The following is a 23,083-nucleotide window of genomic DNA, read 5'->3' as shown; positions in this document are numbered from 1 at the left end:
TGTGTGTGTGTGTGTGTGTGTGTGTGCGCGCGCTCAGAATGAAGTTAGCCATGCCTAGCTCTAAATCCGGAAGTAAATCAATTTCAACGTTACAAACACACTTTTTTTTTTAACATGCAGTATAATTATTCACCGCTTGATATCACATCAATGCTATTCCCTAACATTTGTCATAGATTCAGTAGCGTGATAACTTACAAACTAAGGTTACCAATAACAATATAAAATGTAATTAACAAAAAGTTTCTGTGTGGTATGAATGTTATGAAAGAGCCCAAACCATGAATCATTAAGTTTTCCAAAATTTCTCAGTGATTTTTGCAATAAAAATGGAATTCAATTCATCTCCAGTGTTTGAAGGTGGTGTCAGAAATCTCAACAGTGGATATTTAAAAATCTCAGCACAGAACACAGAAACCTCTCACATCACTGAAGGCAAGTAGAAAAGTGGGTATTCTACTAGAATGATGATAATAAACCGACTCACAGTTGGATGAAAAGTTTGTGTTTGTTTTATTTTGAAATATTTGGGCCGGATGTGCTATCATTTATTGCTGTTTGGCTTGACGCGGTCTAATAACAAAAGGGCGCTGCAGCAGGAGGTTGTAGGTAAAGTTGCCTCCCTCTGCCTGTGGAGACACACAGAGCTGCTACTCCGGTTTGTCCTGTGACTCCTTGTGCAACAAAAGAAAGTAAGTCACGAATCGACGGAAAATGTATAAAGTAATCCAGTGATACAACGGAGATAAACAAGGAATGGTTTCATTTACTACATTTTTCATTACTGCTCCAGCCGGCAACCAAAGGTGGTAATATTCATCCACAAAATAAAGGACAAGTGGAAAACGATTTTGTCTACAAAATGAGGAGCGGCTGATGATCTATTGTTGTTTGCCAAGTCAGAGCTTGTTTTAAAGTTTGTCACCACAGTGACACGACGGAAATAGCCGAGAGAGTGCACAAAGTGCTACGGGCAGGGTAAGGTAAATGGAACCTCAGTTATTGTGCTGTGAGGGGGACAGGCCTGCCAGGGCCTACCGGGACTCCAACCTGTTGACTGACCGGGTCCTGCGTGCGCTCTTGCGGGCAGAAGACAAATACCTCCCCGCTCCCAACTACTTCAAATGCGTCCAGAGAGAAATAGCTCCGTACATGAGGAGGATAGTGGCGACCTGGGTGTTGGAGGTGAGTGAAACCCCATCATGGCTTAACCGGTTGTACAAAGAGACTCACACTGACAAAACTGATGTTTCCGAGTTGCTCGTTTATCTGCAAAGTTATCAGCTCGATACCATAAGGTGGTGTCTAAATTTTGAGTCACTGAGACCCGTTGGTTAATTCGACATACCGGGTACAATATGTGCAACTTATTTTTTAAAATCAAGGCACAACTAATGAAGTAAATTCACACTGCTCACTAGCACCACTGTTGATTTTGTGGAAGCTGGAAGGTGTTGGTTTGTTCAAAGGTGAATGAAAGGAATGCCAAATTGCGAATTCCGAAGTGCTAGTCCTAAACACTGAGTATCATCTAACCAAGTGAAATGTAATGCAGTCTAGATGATAAACAAGCAGCATTTTTGGATTTTCAGTTGGGTTTACCAACTCGGAATTTAATTCTCAGTGGTGTAACGCACTGGAGTTACTATCATCAATACATAACAGACATGATGCTGGTCCAAAATGTAGGTTTTGAAACCACACATAGCCCATTAAAGAGGCAAAAATGGCGTTTTAAAAGTGTATTTGTGAACAGTTTATGAAGTTAAAGGTACACCTCTTCAACAATCTCCGCCGCCGTCTTTATTTATATTACATTATTTCATTGCGCTCACATGTCTCTTTAACAGTGAAGAAAGAAATGTCAAATCTACAGAGAATGCATAACATATTGTATAGTTAAACAAGGTAGATACATTTTAAAGTATTTCTGGGAAATGTGGCGAGCTGCCAGTTCGTGCAGACCACGCGCTGCCTTTGTGTTGGAGGCTCGTGGGGAACTCGAAGGGTTCTCAGGTTTTGCCTCTCCATGTTTGTACCAAACCATTACTGAGACACAGACTGTATACGAGTCTAACTGCTCGAGAATCTTTTCCACTTAAGTAGAAAAACAAATCATGTCACCTTTTTTTACATGGAAATATCTTGAGTTTGTCACCTTACCAGGGTGTTGTTTTAAAGGTTTTCAGTTAATGATGGGACACCCAGAAAGCAGTGAAGTTGCAAATAGCAATGTTTGATTTGTGTTTTTAATCGACTTGAATTATTGATGATCAAAATTGTTAATTGAATAATACTTTTATGTCAACCAATGTTATTGCCCTAGTCATTTAGATACTTTTTAAAAATATTAATTTGATCATTTTAAATGACAGAAATGTCATTTAAAATGAATCATTCATTCATTCTGAATCTAATAGAACACCTGTGGGATTGGCAGCATGAATGTGCAGCTGATAAATCATAAAGCTGTTTTAAGAGTAAAGAGAGGCCCTGCCCAGTGTTAGTATGTGCTCTGTTAGTGCATGTATCCAGGGAAGCATGATAGTGATAGAGATGCACTGACAGAATTACTTTTTTTCTCTCAACTCTGATACCAGAACTCTAGGTATGTGTCAAAATCAGTAGCAGTGCTCTCTTTTCCCAAAATTCTGTATAGCTCACTTATTGGCTGTAACTTAAACTAACGTCACTGATATTTTATAATGACACTAATGAATAAACTGCATTTAATGGCAGTATTGTTGTCTGGTGTGTCTCTGCAGGTGTGTGAGGAGCAGAAGTGTGAGGAGGAAGTTTTCCCTCTGGCTATGAACTACATGGACCGCTTCCTGTCAGTGGAACCCACCAAGAAGAGCCACCTGCAGTTACTGGGAGCTGCTTGTATGTTCCTGGCATCCAAACTGAAGGAGACAATCCCACTTACTGCTGAGAAACTCTGCATCTACACAGACAACTCTATCACACCTACTCAGCTACTGGTAGGTCCTTCAGTGTTGACCATCACATTAAAGCATTCTTTGTCCATGTGGGGATACCTGTAATCTAAGGTCCTAAGTATGAAACGTCTCTTCATCTGAACTTTTTTGTTCAGCTCTAAATGCCTGAGTATCGACTGGCCAGATTGGTATGGATTTTATGGTCCCTAGAGGACGGCTCCCAGGAGCTTGTCCTATTGCCCAAGGTTATATTTTCCCCATGACCCCTGTCTTCAGAAGTTCACAGTAGCTATTCACGGTCCCCATAGGAGGATGCCTAAAGGTTCTGATCACCCGTGGCTTTTCTTCCAGTGCTGTCTTAAAGCCAAAAATCCCCACAAGTAGACAGAAAACATCCATCACCATCGTTGTTAATCCCTGCGTCTGCCTTTTTGGATCACACATAAACCTGTCCTTCTGTCCGTCTCTCTGTCCTCATCTACTCACAGCAAATGGAACTGCTGGTTCTGAACAAGCTGAAGTGGGACCTGGCTTCAGTAACCCCTCTCGACTTCATCGACCACTTCTTGTCTCAGCTGCCTGTCCGGAGAGAGACCAGGCCCATACTCAGGAAGCACGCTCAGACCTTTGTGGCACTGTGTGCTACAGGTATGCATGGGACTACATTATAATGCATAAAACTGCACTCACAGACCTCCCTCTGATTCCTCACTAAGGCAGCTAGCTCATCCATCTTAATGTCAAGGAAACTGACACTGCCCACGATGATAGAAGGCAGATATGGCTTATATCTCCTCTTCTCCATCAGTCTGTATTGTCTGTACCCAGCTTTGTTCTCTTGTTGCTTCGTTCCTCCTCTGCATCCATCCTCTCTGTTTACTCTTGGGATGTCTGTTGTTCTGGTCTCCATATAGGCCAGCTTCAGTGCTGTCAACTCGTCCCTCGTATAAAAAAAATGTGACCTTGGAGTTGCTGTGGTAGTATAGTTGAATGAACACATAACACTACACTCACTACAGAGTACACTACAGTGAAAAACAGACCAGATCTGTCTCTCCTGATATGTTTAGAGATGACACAGTTTAAATATATTAATAATAATAAAAATTTTGACAAGAAGTTTGACAAAAGAAGAAAGTTAAAGATTTGGAAAAATAAGAAAATGAGCAGGAGGAACTCCAGGCTGCATGCATGATGGGTACATCTGCACAAAAAAGCCATCTTATATAAGAGAATGAAAGTTGCCTTATTAACGTTAAGCTCTGTTATGATGCTTTGCAGATGTTAAATTCATAGCCAGCCCTCCGTCCATGGTGGCAGCAGGCAGCATGGTGGCAGCAGTGGAGGGTTTACAAATGAAGATGCTGGGCAATGCCATGATGTCACAGAAACTGACAGAGCAGCTGGCACAGACCATCAAGAGTGACCCAGTGAGTACATCTGTCCACAACATGATCAGTGCACATTACATTCACGCTTGCTGAACCGAGACCATCTCAGATTTTCACACTAACCTGAACTGGCACTCTACAGGATTGTCTCAGGGCGTGTCAGGAGCAAATCGAGTCGCTTCTGGAGACCAGTCTCAGACAGGCACAACAGCAACATTCAGTTACCATGGAAACTAAGAACATCAGTGAGGGGCAGGACCTCTCAACTACACCCACAGATGTCCGCGACATCAACATCTGACTGAGATAAGAGAAGAGAAGCAGGCTGAACTGATGACCTGGATGCACACAAATACAAAAAAAACACACTTAGCTGTGTTTTTACATGATGCAGTGTGTGTTTTGTGTGTGTTGGAGCACTCACAAGTAACTGGACCCAACAGAGCATCAGAACTGTGTATATGAAGTCCAGTGTGAACCTTGGCAGGGACCAGAGAGAGATGCCAACTGGACCCCATCACATCCAGCAACCTTAAGACTGGACTGTAGCTAACACTTAAGGAATGGTTGAAAGAGTAATGCATGTTAAGTGCAACTTTTTACCTGTGGGGTAACCCTTACCTTCCTCTAAGCCCTGATCAGATGAACATGAATCAGCCAGAGACCAAAACTAATTGGTGTGTTTTGATTGTCATGGACCTGCATTATCCAACATTTAATTATTAAACAGCACTAAGCTCTACATAGCCAACTCAGGAGTAAAAAACTTATTTGCTAAAAGTGAGTAACAGACTTATCATGAGCCACACCTACTGACAGTGAAGTGTTGGAGTAAACTGTAAGCGCAGCTCTCAGGTGACCAAGTAGAAACAAACAGTGGTGTAACATCAACCTATCAATTGTGTGTTGATGACAGCTTACTGGAAAGCAGCAGCTGGAAATAGTTGTGTAAAACTGGCCTATTCTGAATTATATGTCTTGCTTTGCATGACATATTATTTATCATGACCTATACTGTATTATGTCATTTTAAAACATGTCTCAAAGTTGTGTGCTCATCTCTGTCTCTGTACTGCAACAATCTAAGACCCCAAGAGTCTACTCCTAATTTGAAACCTTTCTTAAATTTAAGAGCAATTTAAATTAGAAATACTCAGTTTTACATTTATCTTTCCCTTTCAACAGCTTTATAAATACTGTTCCCCATCAATTTGTAAAGTAAAGGTAATTACCAGACAGTTGTCATCCAGCACCGAGGGCCTTCATATAACAGTTTGAAAATAATGACATAATATCATCTGTCATTCTGTGTGATGTTGAGGTTCCTGAATTGGAACCCAAAAAACACAGATAGAGGTGCAGTATTTTGCTAATAAAATATAAAATATACTCCAGTACATAAAAACCATCATAAGATGTATCACTCCAAATTGAAAGGTGTTATAAACTACCAAACTGTTCTAATGTGATGCAATGTAGTGCATAGCTGACTCCTACTAGTCAGTAGAGTGAGATGCACTAACCATTGAATGTCACTCTCAACTTTGGATTGTCAGTGGAGATAAGAGGCATCACACTGCATTTCCTGTGTGCATTTTAAGTAAAAAAAAAAAAAAAAAAAAGTTAATAACGGTTTTTAGTAATGAGGTTCAGAGGTAGCCCCGTGATGGGCTGGCGATCTGTCCAGGGTGTACCATGTCAGCTAACTGTAATGATTTTACATAGTTTGATTGTAAAATAAAGCTGATTTTTCTCTGGGGTACACACTGGACTGGACAGGTTGCAGTTTCTCTCCACCTCAAGCAAAAGTTGTAAATGCAGATACTGAATAATAATGCCTCTGCAACTTGATGTATGATGAACTGTTTGTCAATCTGACAAGATGAAAAGGATCTGAAACTGTTTTTTCTTCCAACCATACAAACAGATTTTGTCTGTCTGTCTCTCCTGGAAATAAGGATGAAGCAGTACTCATTTTGTGAAATAAGGCATCAGGTGTACTACTTTATTTAGCTTCTGATATTTATTATTGTCATATCACTTGACTTGTACAGGAACTTTACAACAAAAAGTTGTACTAAAAGAGAGGTCAAGTCTGTCAAAGAGTTTGTCTTGCCTCAGCTGCTCTATTAACATTACCACACAGATGGTCTTTGAAGGTACTAATATTTTGCTTCTTGAATAGAGAAGCCACAACTAACTTGTACCTACATAGTGCTATGAAGTTTTTTTTTTTTTTTTTTTTTTTTTTTTAGGGTTTTTAAGGGTATATCTCATGACATAAGCTTGTATCAGATTAAGCTCCATGTTGGTGCTTTTTGTCTGTCTTAGGACAGAATGTAAAGATGAATTAAAAGGAAATTTCTTGATAAAACACTTGTTGCACCTGTTGGTGATGTTTAGTGTTTATAATTTCAGGGCCTGTATTGTTATGTGGTGATAATTTTTTTTTGTAGATGACGAGATGTCATGTTTGAGTTTAATCTAGATCTAGAATTCAGTTTAAACAAATTGCAGCACATTTACCAACAAAAAAGGATGTGATGTTAATGTTCTGATGCAGGTAATAAATAAATAATCATCAGAGCAATCACAAACTAGTCAATGTATGAGAGCAGTGTTGTAGTTTGTAGAGTGGTGTTTTAATGTGCTAAATACTGTGAAGAAACAATACAATAACTATGACATCCCCGAACACAGCACACAGCAGTGTCTTTATTGAATGACCAAACACTTCCAATGGGTCACCACAGAGATGAACTCCAATGGAACGAGCTGGTCCAGGCTTCAGTAGAATAGAACAGAAGATTGATCAGCTATCCATAGGAATGAAAGTGTAATGTCAATGTACCAGAAGACCAGCTCCTCTATGAACAAGAGCCTCAACATAGAGCTGGATTAATCTGATAAGTGACATTGGGCAAAACTGAGCTGTGGGCCCCTGTTAAACCCAGTACATAAACACACACACACACACACTCCCTTAACCCATCTTGCCCAGAGCACCAGAAATTACATTACAACATACTGGACTGCTGTGACAAGTGAATATGCACCATGTAAACATAACGTCAAATGAAATATAAACATTTCCAGGCACCTTTTTTCAATTTATATTGTAATTTACTGCAGCCCTCTGCCAAATTAATTTGTGTCTGGAGTGTGGTATAGTGTGGTGGTCCCAGGGAAGTTAGTGACTTTGTCAATTTCCTTGTCCAGCCTTGCCCAAATATTCAAGAATGCAATAGATGATGATCTTAAATAGCAGTTAGAATGTAAGAAATTTAATAACCATTCTATTTTTTATGGTAACATAAACATAACAATGAAACATGAAATTATGATTCTGGAAATGTGTTTGTTGATTTTTTCTTTACCTGCACCATCAATTTACAGCTTTGAGTCTTCTTGGCTAAGTCTCTATGAGCTTTGCACACCTGGATTTGGACATTCCACCCCACTCTCCTTGGCAGATCGTCTCAGTGGTAAAGCATCAGTAAACTTTAGGTCTTTGCACAGATGTTCTACAGGGGCTAAGTCTGCACTTTGGCTGGGTCACTCAAGGACAGCCAGAGACTTGACCTGAAGCCGCTTCAGTGTTGCCACTATGCTCCAGTCACTACTGTGCTAAAAGGTGGACCGTCACACTAGTCTCAAGTCACTTGTGCCACCTATGTCACCTCAGTGTCACCAAACATCGTCTCTGCCTGACAGTCACAGAAAGGACAGGTAACAATATACTGCTGTAATTGAAAATGTGATGCATTATGAATTAGAATTCAGTTAGAGGTTACATATATGCTGACTTGCTGAATATTATCAATTAAACAGTTGAGAAAAGAAATCCTGTTGCTAGATGAACTTGATTGTAGTTAAATATATATAACAGCCAGCAGGTGGCAGTGTTAGCTCATAGCAGGGAACTGGTCACAGAGGAGAAACTCTTCAGGCACTCTCTGGCACAAGAATGAAAGGTAAATTAGAAGTCTTCATTTTGTCAGACAAGAAAACTATTGCAGTGATATCAAGATATTAATATGTTGAAATAAAATATTACCCAAGGCAATCATACCTATAATCATAGCTAGGATCAATGTTCTGCTTACACTGTAAGCTGTTTCTTTGTTCCAACTCTGATAGCAGGACACTGTTTTAGATCATGATGACCCTAAAGTGATGACATGTTTAAAGCCAAGTTGAAAATTCAAAGTTCAATTATATCAACTGAACCCAAATTGAGTTGTTTATCCTCTGATACAACCCACAGGAACACTGTTTAGTTACAGGGAAAGATCATAGTTTAGTTTGAAATAAGTACTTTGTCAGTGTTAGAGGACATCTGACAAAATCACCATTCATAAAAATTAAATAAGGCTAAGCACGTTCACCCATTCTGTTTCCACTAATAAGTTAAAACTCATCCAAATTAAATGTATATTATCTGTGGATGCCAGAAAAAGAGGAACTTTGAGGTTTCACTCTGTTATAGGAAAAGAAGTATACCAAAAAGGGTGTCCTCCTGTTACAAAAAAACAAAAAAAAACAAAAAACAATTTGTGCAAGCAGCTTATTATGGCAAAATGTTAGGAGGTGATTGAGGTGGATGGATGGGTCAACAAAATATAGACTTTCACACAGGAGTGTGTTTTTCCCCATGTGAATCTTGTTTCTTGCATCCACGACTGTTGTACAGTCTTAACTGTTTGTTTACTACTGTAACCATGATGCTAAAGGTCCTCTAAGTTAAGAGTGCTGACCTATTTGTTCATTTAAATTGGACTCCCATACCCTACTACAGGTATCCAGAGCGAGGTTTAGATCCATGAACTGTGACCTGGCAGAGGTGGACAGTCACATAGTGTGGTTACCCAAATACTCAACACATACTCAAAACTGTTTAATAATTTTTTATTATTCAAACCTGCAACATCTTACTTTCTGGCAATTTGGGTGTAACAGAAATATGATGTACATATTTAAATATTATCACCTCATGATGCTGATAGTGACCTACAGCTGCAAACTGTTGCCTACTTACACATCTCCCAAACACAGAGCAATGTCAGCATTCATTCAGGGTCATGTTTGTGTCCCCATGGTAACTATACATTTAATATTCACTCTCATATTAGCTTCAGTTTGATCACCTCCAACTCCTGAGAAAAAACACCCGTCTCCTCAGCTGCTAATGCTCAACTATGTTCACCAGCTAATCTCTAACTGTCTAATCTGTCTACTACTTGGTGCTGAGTAGGTAGTGTACAGTGGCTTTTCTCTGAAAATAGCTGCCCACTGCTGTTGAAAACCAGGTTGATGAAAGCTGAGACTGAGCCAAAGTGGTAAAAATGCAGGCTGTCAACTCAAAAGAATAAGAGGCTAAAATCTATGTAAAGCTGAAGAGGACTGTAGATTTGGTGATAATTCTCAGTGGTCAGTCAATGTGAACAATTCTTCACACATTACACACTGATTTGATCCGTTGTTACTATGAAAATATGAGTTAGTGCAACTTTCAATAAATAAGTTACAGCCTATTTTACTGCTCACGTAATAGACCATTTAGATACAACTCCTGTGCTGACAAACAACCATTCAGACAGGTTGCTTGCTTTTCAGCAGCCGGCTGATTGTGAAAGGCTTCAGTACATTCTGTCTGGCTGTCATCAGTCAACACAGTGCTCCTGAAGACAGGAAGAGGCAGAATTATTTGGTTTCTGGCAGTGGGGTAACTTCATCTTTCTGCAGCAACACACACTTTCCACAGATTCTGATGACATAATCACACTCACTAATTATCTAACTACGCTCTAAGAGGAAAAAAAGGTATGTTGCATATTCTGAATCACCACATTCCTGGTATGTTTTGTAACTAAACATACACTGTTAAAAGGCCAAAGTCAGAATAAATAATTTGTTTACTCATGAGGAAAGGTTGATTATGTGGCAAGATAAACTGACAGCTCTTGGTTTAAATACATGTCCTGGACTCCAGAAAGGAAAAAAAATATCACTACAAATCAAAGAGGGACTTTACGGCTGGTGCTGATTCGTTGGTAAGAAAACTGCTTATGAAAGGAAAAGTAAGGTAAAGGTGGGCCAAAGGTTTAGTGTTATATGTGCAATAGGTGATAATATAAACACGTCAATACACACAGAGAGAGGTGAGAGACTTACTCCTGCCTTCTTGTACAGTACCCACCTATATTGAGTGCATGACGCACACAGGACTAACATTACTGCAACACTGTGCTCTCACACATGTTCAGTCACTGTCACAGGATAGTCAGACAGCAGCTGGGGTTTGACAGTTGATCAGCTAAACATGTCAGTGAAACTGGAAGGCAACATTTTGGTGACTGGCAGCAACAGAGGTATTGGTTTGGAGCTGGTCAAACAACTGGCAGAGAAGACAAGAGAGGAGGCTCACATCTATGCCTGCTGCAGAGACCCTGAGGGAACCAGGGCTGAGGTGAGACGGTTACACACGATTACTTGGAATGGTTTCCAGACGCACTGCTAACACACACACACACACACACACATGTTGCTACTAACAGAAGAGTGTATGAGCTGATTTATGGCTTTTCCATGAATTATGGACCCTGCACCTGTGCATATGAGGAAGACTTAAATATACACTTGATGACCTTTACCTATCTGTATGGGGCTGACTGAATTGTTGATCAATAAGAGTGCCCCAAATAACTACTGAGAAATCTTTTTTTAAATGTGTTTTAACTGCTAATTTAACCACTTTGAGCAATTTCTGTATGAGAACAAGTTTTATGACTGCACCTTCTGTCAAATTAAGATTATTCTATTAGTGATTAGTCATTCTACAGATTTTAATAACACATGCCCATTAGTTGTCTGATCGGGGTGTTACAATGAGAATCTGTTTTGGCTCAGGTGACCGATGATTGGCTGAAGCAGAAGTTTTGTTTTTTTTGTTTTTTTACTTTACTTTGATTTGAGAATGAGAGAGACATTTTCATTATAAATCCTACTGAATGCAGGATTCCTCAAAGACACTGTCAAGGACTATTATTATTTGCAATGTGTATTAAAACAACACAAAATTCTGTTTATCTACTTCTAAATGATTATGCCAAAATGTTTTGGAGGAAATGTTATTGTTACCTGGGTTATGGTCAGTAGAAGTGTTGCCACACAGAAGTTTCAGGGAGGTGGTCTGAGTTAAGCTACAAAATGCTTTGGTTAAACATAGTTTGGTTAATAATTGAACAGGTAAGCAGATCCTGTCTCATGACTTATCCTTTTATGATTTTAATCAATTGCCTAGAGTTGCCTAAACAACCATATAAATATTATTCATGCTTAAGTTCCTAGGAGCAGATATTGAAGGGAACAAGTCCTCCACATTAAAAGACAAAAACTTCATTTGTCCATGTCCTTTAGAATGATACATAGCCCAACCACCTCCCTATGTGAACTTTGTCACACTATAATATTGTTACCTGACTTCCCCCTTTGACCTGTCAAAATTACTATGGCTGCTAGAGGGCTTTGCTTGAATGTAAACAGATGTCCTTTTGGGCCACTCTCTCAGACAGTTAATGCTGTCATTCTTCTTAGATTACAGCCTTGTAAGGAAAACAAATTAAATTCCCTGTCAATCATCATTTTTCTGATGCATTCATTTGCATGCACATTGATAGTTCAGCAATGTATACAGTGGAATTCATAGTTGATGAACTAAAAAGTGCTTCACACAGAGTTGAATTGGTACCAAATGACTACATAGTGTTTTGGTCAATACATTGTTAAAGACAGAGCCATTTTTACATTTTTAAGGGTTAGTCCCTTAACTTACCCAACAAGTTCAACATATGCTCAACATGTGCTCACAGCCATGTTTTTTGTCTGCAGCTTAACATAATTGCTTGAATTAGATCAGTATATTCTAAATCTCTGTTACTGTTAGGGACCAACTCACTATAAATGTTGTGGACACAGCAGCATGGACCAATGGAATCAGACCATCAAGTTTACTACTATAAAATGAGAGAAGAAATAATGGAATGCTGCAGTAAAGAACAGTTTATTTTTTCAGTCTCTCTGTCTTTGTCCATCCACTTTATCATCTGTCATTTCCTCGACTGTCTGTGTCTCCCTCTTCTCTCTGTTCCCTCCAGGCCCTGAGAAAGCTCACTGCTCAATATCCTGGAAAGATCACGATGATCAAACTAGGTAAACTCCACTCACCCACATATATCTGTGTAGACATTCAAATGTATTCTTACAGAACGGGAATGTACATTTCCATTAAACTTCAGTGAGAGGCCATAGATGACAGGGGCAGCCAAAGTCAGATTTTATATGTGCCCACAACTTCATCAAAAGTACTGATGTCAATCTTATTTCATGTAATAAATATTATCTTTCTAAAGTAACAAAATAAGTCCATACTTGGGACATGGGACAGTTGCTCTGTGTTCTCAGTAAAAAGAAAGTCAATGACTTAGCCTGAAATGACTAATTTTCCTCACCCATACAAGATAACATCTTCTATACGTGCAATTTTAATACTTGACCCAAACAAATACTTGCAATAACAATGCTAATCCTGATACTTTAAAGAAATCCTGATACTTTACTGTACAATAAAACTAATATCCTATTTTCATCTGCAAATGACACCCCTAAAATGCGATGATTAAATAATCCAGGTACTTTCAAAAAGAAAAGTTAAGGTGTTTTACACTTAAACGCACACCCATCAAGTTAAATGACTATTTTCTCAAGCAGATCCTTATGTTCTGGTTTTAGCTGATGTTTTCAGGCTGGGAGTCTCATGAAATATGTCAAGTTTTGGGCAAACTAGGCATTGTATATTTGAGTTACAACAACTTCCTGTTCTATGGTGAAACATCCCTTAATGAAAACCCACAATTTTCACAATCATGCATCATCAATGTCTTACTGATTTTGACAAATGTAGCCAAATGACTAAATTTAAGGTGGATCTGGTTGCCCTACTGGAGGGAGTATGAACATGTGTCATTTCCTGTTGCCTGTAGGTGGTGCTATGGCTGTGTAGATGTCTTCAAACTGGGATCCTTATCAAACATTAGAATTTTGAGGCAGATATGTGAGTTACAACAACTTCCTGTTTTATGGTGACACATTGAAATTCATCCTGCCACCACAGACAAACTGTTCAACAATAACTCAAATGCTTTCAAATTTAGCAGCGTAAAGATCTTTAGATTCATTCATTCATTCATTCATTGAAGTCCATCGCAGGGCAGGTCTTTAGATTGCACTGACCAAATTTGAAGCTGATCTTATTTATTTTCTGAGTGACTTCCTGTGGGGTTTAGGGTATGGCTCCAACAGGATGTTCTGTAAGTCTTGGGATGTTACATAAGTACATGTGGGTAAAACCTACTGTGGGTGCTGCTTTGTTGAAATTTGGTATATTTTCACAATATCTAACACACAAAACGTCATGAGTTTTGAGTAACTTTAGCCCCTCAAAAATTTGGTTGATTTCCGTTAAGAATAATAAACAGAGTGATTTAAATTGGCCTTTGCACCACTCGGTGCTAGGGTTTTTGTTTTTCTTGACTTCAATTTTGTTTTTACAAAAATATTTGTGTATAATTTTTCTCCTTTCATATAAAATGTTCACTATTTCTTTATTCCCCATGTGCATGTTTTCTTCCATTGTGCTCAAAGAACCAGACCAACCAGTCAGCATTTTATTGGTATCTGATTCATACAGCAAAAGGTTTTATCATTGGTTTTTAATTCAATTCAATTCAATGTATTATTTATATAGCGCCATATCACAACAACAGTCATCTCAAGGCACTTTTCATATAGAGCAGGTCTAGACCGTACTCTTTAAAATAGGTATTTACAGAGAGAGACCCAACAAATCCCACCATGAGCAGCACTAGGCGACAGTGGCAAGGAAAAACTTCCTTTTAAGAGGTAGAGGCAGGGTTAAGAAGGAGAGAGAGAGGGGGATGGGGGGGGGGAGTGGGTAGAGAATAGCGAAAGAAGAACATAGCATGTAAGGTGAGGCCAGTAATACAGCAGTAGTAATGATACTAGTGATAATTAAAGTATTAACTGCTAACATAGCAATACACCTAATAGCAGTGTAAGTAATTTGTAATTCTAGCAGCAGGTGTTGAGTGGAGTTGTAGGAGCAGCAGGAGATCAGTCATCACAGATCAGACTCTACAGCTCCAGAGGCAGAAATACTATATGTCCAAGTTGCATGGTTAAGGTGTATGCATATTTAATGAGGGTCTGAAAGACTGTCTTTGTAGAACTCATGTACACCAGTCTACAGCCATGTGCTTGGTGAGGTTCAGTACCAGCAGTGCTGTCTCCTCCATTAGGTTCTGTGGCGCCAGGAAAAGACAGAAGTGACCTTCCTTTTTTCATTTTTAGTCATTTTATTCTTTATGTTTGACTTGAGTCTGTGATTTTACTGATGATGTCAGAGGTATTTACTGTTTTAGTTTTGTTAGTATAGTATGATGTCATCTGGTCACTTGACTCCTGCATCTTCACTATCTGTACAGTGTATCAAGGACCACAAGGACAAACATCTTAGATTTTATTTTGTTATTGTTATATTTTCTTGTTTTGTGTGATTTGATGTCCTCCCTCTTGTAATATAACAAACTAAAGTAAATCGGCATGTTTGCACACTAAAGTACTGCAGAAGTTGCATTGCATTCATCAGTCATGGTCATCCGACACACCAAACCTGCAAAGTATTCCTTTAACTGAAACCTGAGCTTTTTCATTTTTGATATTAATGACAAACACAGGTATCCAAGAGCAAGATCCTTGTATTTTACCTCCCTAGAATTTGATACCTCTGATATATCGATCACTAAGATTGGTGTATGTGTATGTCCACCTGCAGACATGTTGGATGAGGACAGTATCCTGACTACTGTCCAGGCTGTGAGCAAGCAGGTTGGGGCAGTTGGGTTGAACCTCCTCATCAACAATGCAGCTATCAATACTCCAGCTTCACCAGCACCACTGTCTGCCACCGGGAAAAAGGATATGATGGAGGTGTATGAAACCAATGTGGTCGGACCATTTCTCCTCGCAAAGGTTGGTTTGTCATATTCTCTCACACAGACATACACAGATGCAGGTACACACACACACACACACACACACACACACAGCACTGTCCATCAGTGTCAGCTGTGTAATTACACAACAACTTTAAACTGTGTAATTTATCATCTCTCTCTCTTCAGATGTGTCTCCCTCTCCTCCAGAAAGCAGCAGAGAGGCACTCACCTGAAAAGGACATGGGTAAATAACTTTTGTTTCATGTTGAACTAGAATTTGTACCTCAGAGTTTGACTGACACCACAACACAGCTATAGTAGAGCAGAAAAACAGCCAACAGTTAATAGAAAACTAGGCTACAGCAGGGACACATTGCTGCATGCATTCCTCCTTTCAGAGCAACACAGTGCCCTGAATAAACACAGTGTGACCTGCTGTGGATCTGAGGTCTAAACCTGCTGGTAACACACTTCTGATATGGCTTGGCTTTAATATGGCAATAAATAAATACATAAATAAAAACAAACAAACAAACAAAAAACTAAGAACTGTGAACTTCGTGAAACTGTGAAAGTATCTCAGTACATTTATTCAAATGCTGTACCTAAATTCAATTTTGAATGCAGGACTGTAAGTATATTTACACTGTTGTTACTTTTACAACAGGATCTGAATACAGGTTTCACCAATGACGTTGAAATTATTCAAAGAAGCATAGCATTAGCTCAGCACAGCACTGCAGCTGTGCTTGTATTGGCTGATTGGCAACAGATGTTTTCTATATGGCTCATAATGATTCACAGCTATTGTAACAATCATAATCATATAATCATAATGTAACAGTCATAATATCCAATCATATTCCTGCAGGTGTACAATCTGGGAAGTATAACCTGACCCCTATCACGTTGTTTTGATGTTCATATGTTTATTTAGGACCAGTTGGCCTTTTCTGCCAAACATGACTGATCACATATCACCACATGTCTAATCCTTCTGACTGAAATGTTTTCATTCAGATTTCAAAGCTTTATTGACAAATGTAACACAGAGGGCCATAGTGGTAGTCTTAGAAGGAAGAAGGTAGAAGGAATTGGGGGATGAAACGTGGGCAAGAGGCAGATGGATTCAGGGACAGATACTGGTAACAGAGGTTTTGACGATAACTTTCACTTGATTATAGTCCAGTTCAATAGAGATTTGAACGTTGTACATCTCAGTGCAGTTCAGGTTGTACAGCTGCAGGCAGCACTGAGCGGAAAATCTGTACTTAAAGTAAACTATACTCTTTCAGAAAAAAGACAGAGGTATGACATACAGACTGCTCTCTGCACGCGTCACTGGTAAACCACAGAGTTACAAACAAAGACATTACTTAAACACCTAATGAAGTTTCATGCTTTGTTTCAGTCTGTTGTGCTTACGCAATTACCTTTTAGAAAGAAAAACATATTAATTCCACTGATTTGGTTGTTTTGGTTTTGACTCTGTAGGAAACACCGGGTCTGAGACTCCTGGGCAATATCACTGACAAGAACCCACAGATTGTCTATATAAGTATATATCCAGGTTTTTATTTCAGTACAAGAAAAAATGTCATGTCTAACAGAGAGAGAAAAACTGTTAGATGGTCTGCACTCTAGCATCAACAGGATGTCAAACAGGTCGACTGTTTGGAAGGTAGCTATCAAAGCACACAGAGGCAGACCTGATGGTGGACCTTAGAAAGTCAGAAGAACAGCTCCTCACAGTGTCAGGCAGGTGATGTTGCAAAGGTGACTGAAATGGACCTGCGTTGAGACGACATATTGACTCCTTAGACTGGTGCACCTGCTCTGTCTTGATTCCATAGTGTAATGGTCAGCACTCTGGACTTTGAAACCAGCATTCTGAGTCACATTTCAATGGAAATGTATGTTAAGCTTATGTTGAAATGATGCAATCAGTTCATGTGTTGAAATCCGATCAGTCGTGTGTCACCATGCAAAGTCTTGACTGGCACAATACCTAGCACATGGTTGGGCATAAGACTTTTCACAAGTTACAACTCTAAAGCAACACATTTCACTCATGTTAAGACGGTGACCAAAGATGGAGGTTATCACACACAAAGGCCACAGTTAGCCCTTCAGCTAACCTCTACAGACAATCCATGATCACATAAGACTGATGGCCATTTGTTTGTTGAGAGATTGAACTGGTTTGGGATGTAGTTATGTTTGCCTCTATGCCACCAGTACACACAGACCCAGATTAGTTAACAGAGAGGGAAAGCCTTGTCATCAAAATAGCCTCTGACATCCATCAACAGCAGATATATTCAAGCAGTAAATACACAGGAGAACAACACACATCAGCCTAAAAAACCTCCATTACTTCCATGGTCTCATCAATATTCTCTGTCCCCTCTTACTTCTGATTAGACAACAGAATAATAACAGATTTCATAAAACAGCTTGAATCGATGTGATTTGTGCACAAACACTCATTAATGCACAAAAATGCAGTCATTTCTATCACACGTTGCAATGTACAAAGTATTGCATTATAATTTAGTTGTTATTCCTATGTCATGATACAAACCAGAATTTTCAGTGGCATCGTTGTCTCTGTTTCACTCTGTCTCAGGTGATAAAATGTCCTGCAGGAGATCAGCTATTATCAACATCTCCACTCTCATCTCATCCATTGAGAAATGTCCAGAGACCTTCCCCTGTGGCACAGATGTATCCTTACAGAACCAGCAAGGTACAGCTGATGCATAAAATCTGAATATCACAGGCTACCTATATTATATAGTGATAATTAATACTGTTGTGCCCTCACAATATCTCTGGAAGACTATTGGTACATTCCATTTTCCAATGGAAAATGGAATGTACCAACTTCTATGTGTGGATATGTTGCCATTTGTATTCGTAAAATTCCACGTAATGCATTGTTATCAACTGGTATTGCTAATAATAACAACAACAAGCATGCAACAACAATAAAAACACTTCTGACTTCTTCTACTGTCAGTTCTGGAGTGATGTCATTTCCAGCTCCAGTTCATTCAGTCAGTCAGTCAGTCATTCAACATTTATTTTAACTTGGAAATATACTGAGGTAGAGTTTAGTTTAAGTTTAAGTCTATTTTATTTAAGAAGGCGCAATGCATATTAATTAACACAAGCACTTTGAGTTATATTAATGTTGGTGTCATTCCACTGAAGTGTCTTAGCAAACATGCATACAGATACCAGCCAGCCAAGTTAGAATAACTGAGCTTTGATTTAATTAAAACGTGATGGGAACAGACAGCATTTTGATAACATGCCTTAACATGAGTGTCAAGTGATTTTAGGGATTATTAATTTATTCATTTAATGACTATTAATTAATGTTTTCTTTGAATTTTATCTTCCTACATGATGGCTAAAAAGCAGTTTTATAGAGTTCTTTACACTGCCAGGAACAAGTTCAAAATCGATTACATTGCTCTCACAATGCACAGTGCTCTGCGCTTTCTGTGATGATTCAGGTACTCTTGTGAAGGCTTTATGCATGAAGCAATTCTGCTTAGACAAAAAATCATTTTATTTTCATGTATAAATCTGAGTTAATTTCTTTACCTACAAAAGTCAAATATATTGAGTTGACTCAACTCTGGAATCAACCCTAAAACACCATGTCTAACTTTTATTTTGTTTCAGACAAGGTGTTTACATGAACTTAAACTTTCAGTTTCCTAGAAAGTACACTAAAGATGAATAATATACTGAGTGTCATAGTTAAATTGCTGAATTCTTGAACAACAAAGCCTCTGTCCTGTCTGCTGTTGGTCACCAGGCAGCGTTGAACATGCTGACTCGCTGTCAAGCTGAGGACTTCAAGAGCTACAACATACTGGTGACAGCTATCCACCCTGGCTGGGTGCACACTGAGATGGGAGGAGAAGAGGTGAGGCAATGGAGAAAAGAGAGAGAAATACTATATATATTTTAATTCCATGACAGTAAAGATAACACTTGTAACTTCAGCAGCTTTTTATGAACTTTACCATGCTCTGTAAATATATCTATCAGTAGTGGAAAGTAAATAAATACATTTACTTCAATGGAAAGTACAGTTTTTAGGCACTCCACTCCACCACATTTCAGTAGGAAATATTTCACTCCACTACATTTATTTGATGTTTGCAGTTACTTTGAAGACTGATATACAAACATCAGGTCATAAAATATGACACATTTTTCTATATTAAATTACTCAGTGGTACATAAGATCAGCATAAAATGGTACACAATGCTGCTAAAATTCATCAGTGATCAAACAATATACTGCAGCAACTTCATTGTTCTATACGAAGAGACGTGTCTGTTGTTTAGCCTACAGTCACTGATTACCAATGGGGTGGACAAAATATTAGGAATACCTGTCAGCAGAATACAATGCAGCTCAGCAGCACAGCAGGCTACATATAATGATCGATTAGACTGCATTACCCTTAGCAAGGTAATACTCACACAGTTTACTTACACTTCAAGTAATAGTATTTGCTAATGTTACTGATTTTTACTTTATGAGTGACATTTTCAATCCAGGGCTTTTTCTTGGAGTATTTTACAGTGTACTGTTGTTACTTTGTCTTTACTAAATGATGTTAATACTTCCTCCACTACTAGTATCCATTAGATTCAGTATATCACATAATGAGCTACAGGTCCATAGTCTGGTTGCTAAGTTGGGTTGGTTAAGGTTTTTAGCCATGCTAGCAGCAGTCTGTCACTCTAACCACTTTGGTTCAGATGGAATCTATAGAATGGATTTGCATGACATTTTGTGCATTAATTTGTATTTATGTCAAATTTTTAATTCATCCTATGCTTTTGTCTATGTAGCAAATATTAGCATTCTAACAACCTAAATTAAGATGTTATGATGATTACGTGCTAAACATCAGCATGTTAACATAGCCGTGACATAAGCATTTAGCTCAATAACTAGCCATTGATAGTTAGTTTCACTATTCCTCTCATCATGATGCTCCTGTGTAGGCCCTGTTTAAGATGAATAATGAAATTATTTCCCCTTTCATTTCTTCTGACACATCTTTGCTTGTTTTTTGTTGTCTCCCCCAGGCTCCTTTGACCACCCAGGACAGTGTACATGGCATGCTCGGTGTGATGTCATCACTCTGCAATAAAGACAGCGGGATGCTGTTAGACTGGGAGGGCAACTCAATCCCCTGGTAGCAGTCACCATAACAGTCACTCCAGGCTGACCAGCTGATGATTTCTGCATACAAAGACAGTGTAGCAGGATGGTGCCTGCCACAGTAACATCCACCTTTTTAACTGTAAAATGCCTTATTATTGGCCTCTATGACAGGAAAAATACATTAAGAAAAACATCATGTCACTTTTTGAAATAAATATTTGATAACATCTACTATCCTCTGGTATAATTATTTTATATAATGTTAGGTACATATTTAAATTATAAACACAACTGCCAGTGTGAGTTTTTGTAACTGCAAAATGAAAACTTGAATTGCCACTAAATTTGTGGACTTTCATATCTGAGGACATGAAAGGATTGCTTCAGATTTTCCATGTCTGTATTAATATTTAATACTCACGTGATCACATGCATGTTTTTGATTTGAAAGTTATCTGTTGCTATAATCACTCCTTCCTGTTTACACTGGCTATGAAATGAATTCTTTGTGGAGTGAAAATCCAGTTCGCTAAATCATTTAGCTTCAGTTGGACTTTTGTAAAGGAAAAAGAGCCACAGTCTGTGTAAGACAAATACAGTGGGTATCTTTAAAAGTCAAAGTAATTTTTAGCATGAGTTTCCCTCTGTGTTTAGTCCAGAAAATGTCTTTGCTGGACTGTGTTGAAGGATACACTGTTGTAATTGTGCATAAGTTTGTTGTGGTACAACAGACTCAGACTCCTGAGGTCTCATATTAGTCACAGCTGAACTTGAGAAATCACTGTTGCACATTTTGTCCTCTGTTTTTACAGTGTGGCCACATTAGGAAGTAATCACTTCACAATCAGAATGGACAGGATGAATGATTACAGGGACAAATTCTTTCAACATTCATATAGGCATGTGAGTAGTGCATGAAGATAGACTCAAAGCCTGGCTTTTAAGGTTGAATGAATACAAGTGCTTGCATACATCTCAGTTAGAGATCAGGTTTTTGGAGTGTCCTGGTTTTGTGTGTGTGAAAGTAAACATCACACCATGGTTTCAGAAACCTGACTGACACAAAAAGCCTGTTAGGTAACTCACTCAGCACAGAAATAAATGGCTTAGATGTTGAGGAATCAAATCACATCTGTAATCAATCAGAAACCTTTTTAACATTAGAATTATGTATACTATGTATAAACAGATCTGAATACTAATGCACATCTGTTTATCTAACAATCTGGCTGCTGGGTAATATAATGGAGTGAAAGTGTCTTTAATTGTTTTCTTTGATCTGTTTTGTCTTTCTTTTCCATGTGCAACTACCTGTACAGCAAGGAAGTATACTGCTCAGCACAGACAACATTGAACACACATTCTCAAAAAATGACAGACTTTAGTCATGTTCCATTCCAGAGAGAGGTCACGTCAGGTGTCAGGAAACGCCACTGAGCACTGAGATCAAATTCAAACAACTCTGGAATTTCCTTCAGTGGAAACAGTGAATTCTTCTGTATATCAGAAATCTCTCTCTTTACCTATTACTACCCCTAGAGGCCACGTATGGAAATCACACAATATAACACTCATCAGTAAGCTTCACTATCACAGTGGTAACCACCTCTGTACACCACACTGACCTTTTACGACAATTTAACATTCCCTTCATTTAGTTTTTATTCCTCTGGATGACAGTGGCCCCATCCATAGGACATGAGGGCTCACTGGATGGTTTGATGGGTATGAAAATAGCATGAATCATGTCGTGGCCTTTGCAGTCACCAGATCTCAACCCAGTTGAACACCTTTGGACCAACATGTTAGGCAGCCTTCTCCACCACCATCATCAAAACACTGAATGAAAGAATATCTTGTTTTACTTTCTCAGCATTTTAACAGCAGTTGGTTTAAGGTCAAGTGTGTCAACTATTTCTAGTATATTACCTTTGTCAATATTTCAGTACAGTGCAAGCTAATAGTTGGTGGTAAAATACCAGATTAGCACTGTTTAGCATTTCTCCTTGGTCAGATATTTTGTTGTTTACTAAAGCTGGCCTGTGTGCTGTATTGTAACAACACTAATAGAAGATAGAGCTCCTCCTGTGAGCTGTCTTATGAAACCCATAAATGGTAAATGGACTGTACTTTAATAGCGATTTTCTAGTCGCATCGACCACTCAAAGCCCTTCATGCTGTATGTCACATTCATCCATTCACACACACATTCATACAGCACTTATTCTATACATGGTAGGTGCTCTCTAACACACACATTCCTCCACCGATGACACATCGGGGGCGATTTTTGGGGTTCAGTGTCTTGCCCAAGGATACTTTGGCATACTTTGGACTGGAGGAGCTGGGGATCGAACCCCCGGTGATGGATGTTGACAATGGACACTTTGGGTGTTTACTGCTCACAATTTTCTCTTAACTGACTAAGCAGTTGGTTTGTTGTGAACCTGTCTGATCGTCTTAAATGAACCTCAA

The 23,083-nt window shown here is 38.8% G+C and overlaps 2 protein-coding genes across 2 annotated transcripts; both read left to right on the top strand.

Moving 5' to 3' along the window:
* The first annotated feature begins 602 nt into the window (after positions 1-602).
* On the top strand, positions 603-7,025 carry LOC108879779 (G1/S-specific cyclin-D1). Its single transcript, XM_018671167.2, has 6 exons — positions 603-692; positions 794-1,185; positions 2,766-2,981; positions 3,428-3,587; positions 4,221-4,369; positions 4,473-7,025. The coding sequence occupies exons 2-6, from the start codon at positions 988-990 to the stop codon at positions 4,629-4,631; spliced, it is 882 nt and encodes a 293-aa protein (XP_018526683.1). The 5' UTR covers positions 603-692; positions 794-987; the 3' UTR covers positions 4,632-7,025.
* A 3,476-nt stretch (positions 7,026-10,501) lies between these two features.
* On the top strand, positions 10,502-20,835 carry LOC108879780 (C-factor-like). The gene is given in 8 exon segments (XM_018671168.2): positions 10,502-10,799; positions 12,487-12,541; positions 15,243-15,439; positions 15,592-15,649; positions 18,035-18,117; positions 18,119-18,154; positions 19,238-19,348; positions 20,530-20,835. Coding segments are annotated over 8 exon segments (801 nt in total). The 5' UTR covers positions 10,502-10,652; the 3' UTR covers positions 20,644-20,835.
* The last annotated feature ends 2,248 nt before the right edge of the window (positions 20,836-23,083 follow it).

The sequence above is a fragment of the Lates calcarifer genome, unplaced genomic scaffold, assembly GCF_001640805.2.
Source record: "Lates calcarifer isolate ASB-BC8 unplaced genomic scaffold, TLL_Latcal_v3 _unitig_736_quiver_2417, whole genome shotgun sequence".
Classification (NCBI taxonomy): domain Eukaryota; kingdom Metazoa; phylum Chordata; class Actinopteri; family Centropomidae; genus Lates; species Lates calcarifer.
The sequence above is the reverse complement of the archived record's forward strand: the minus strand, read 5'-3'. Positions and strand labels throughout refer to the sequence as shown.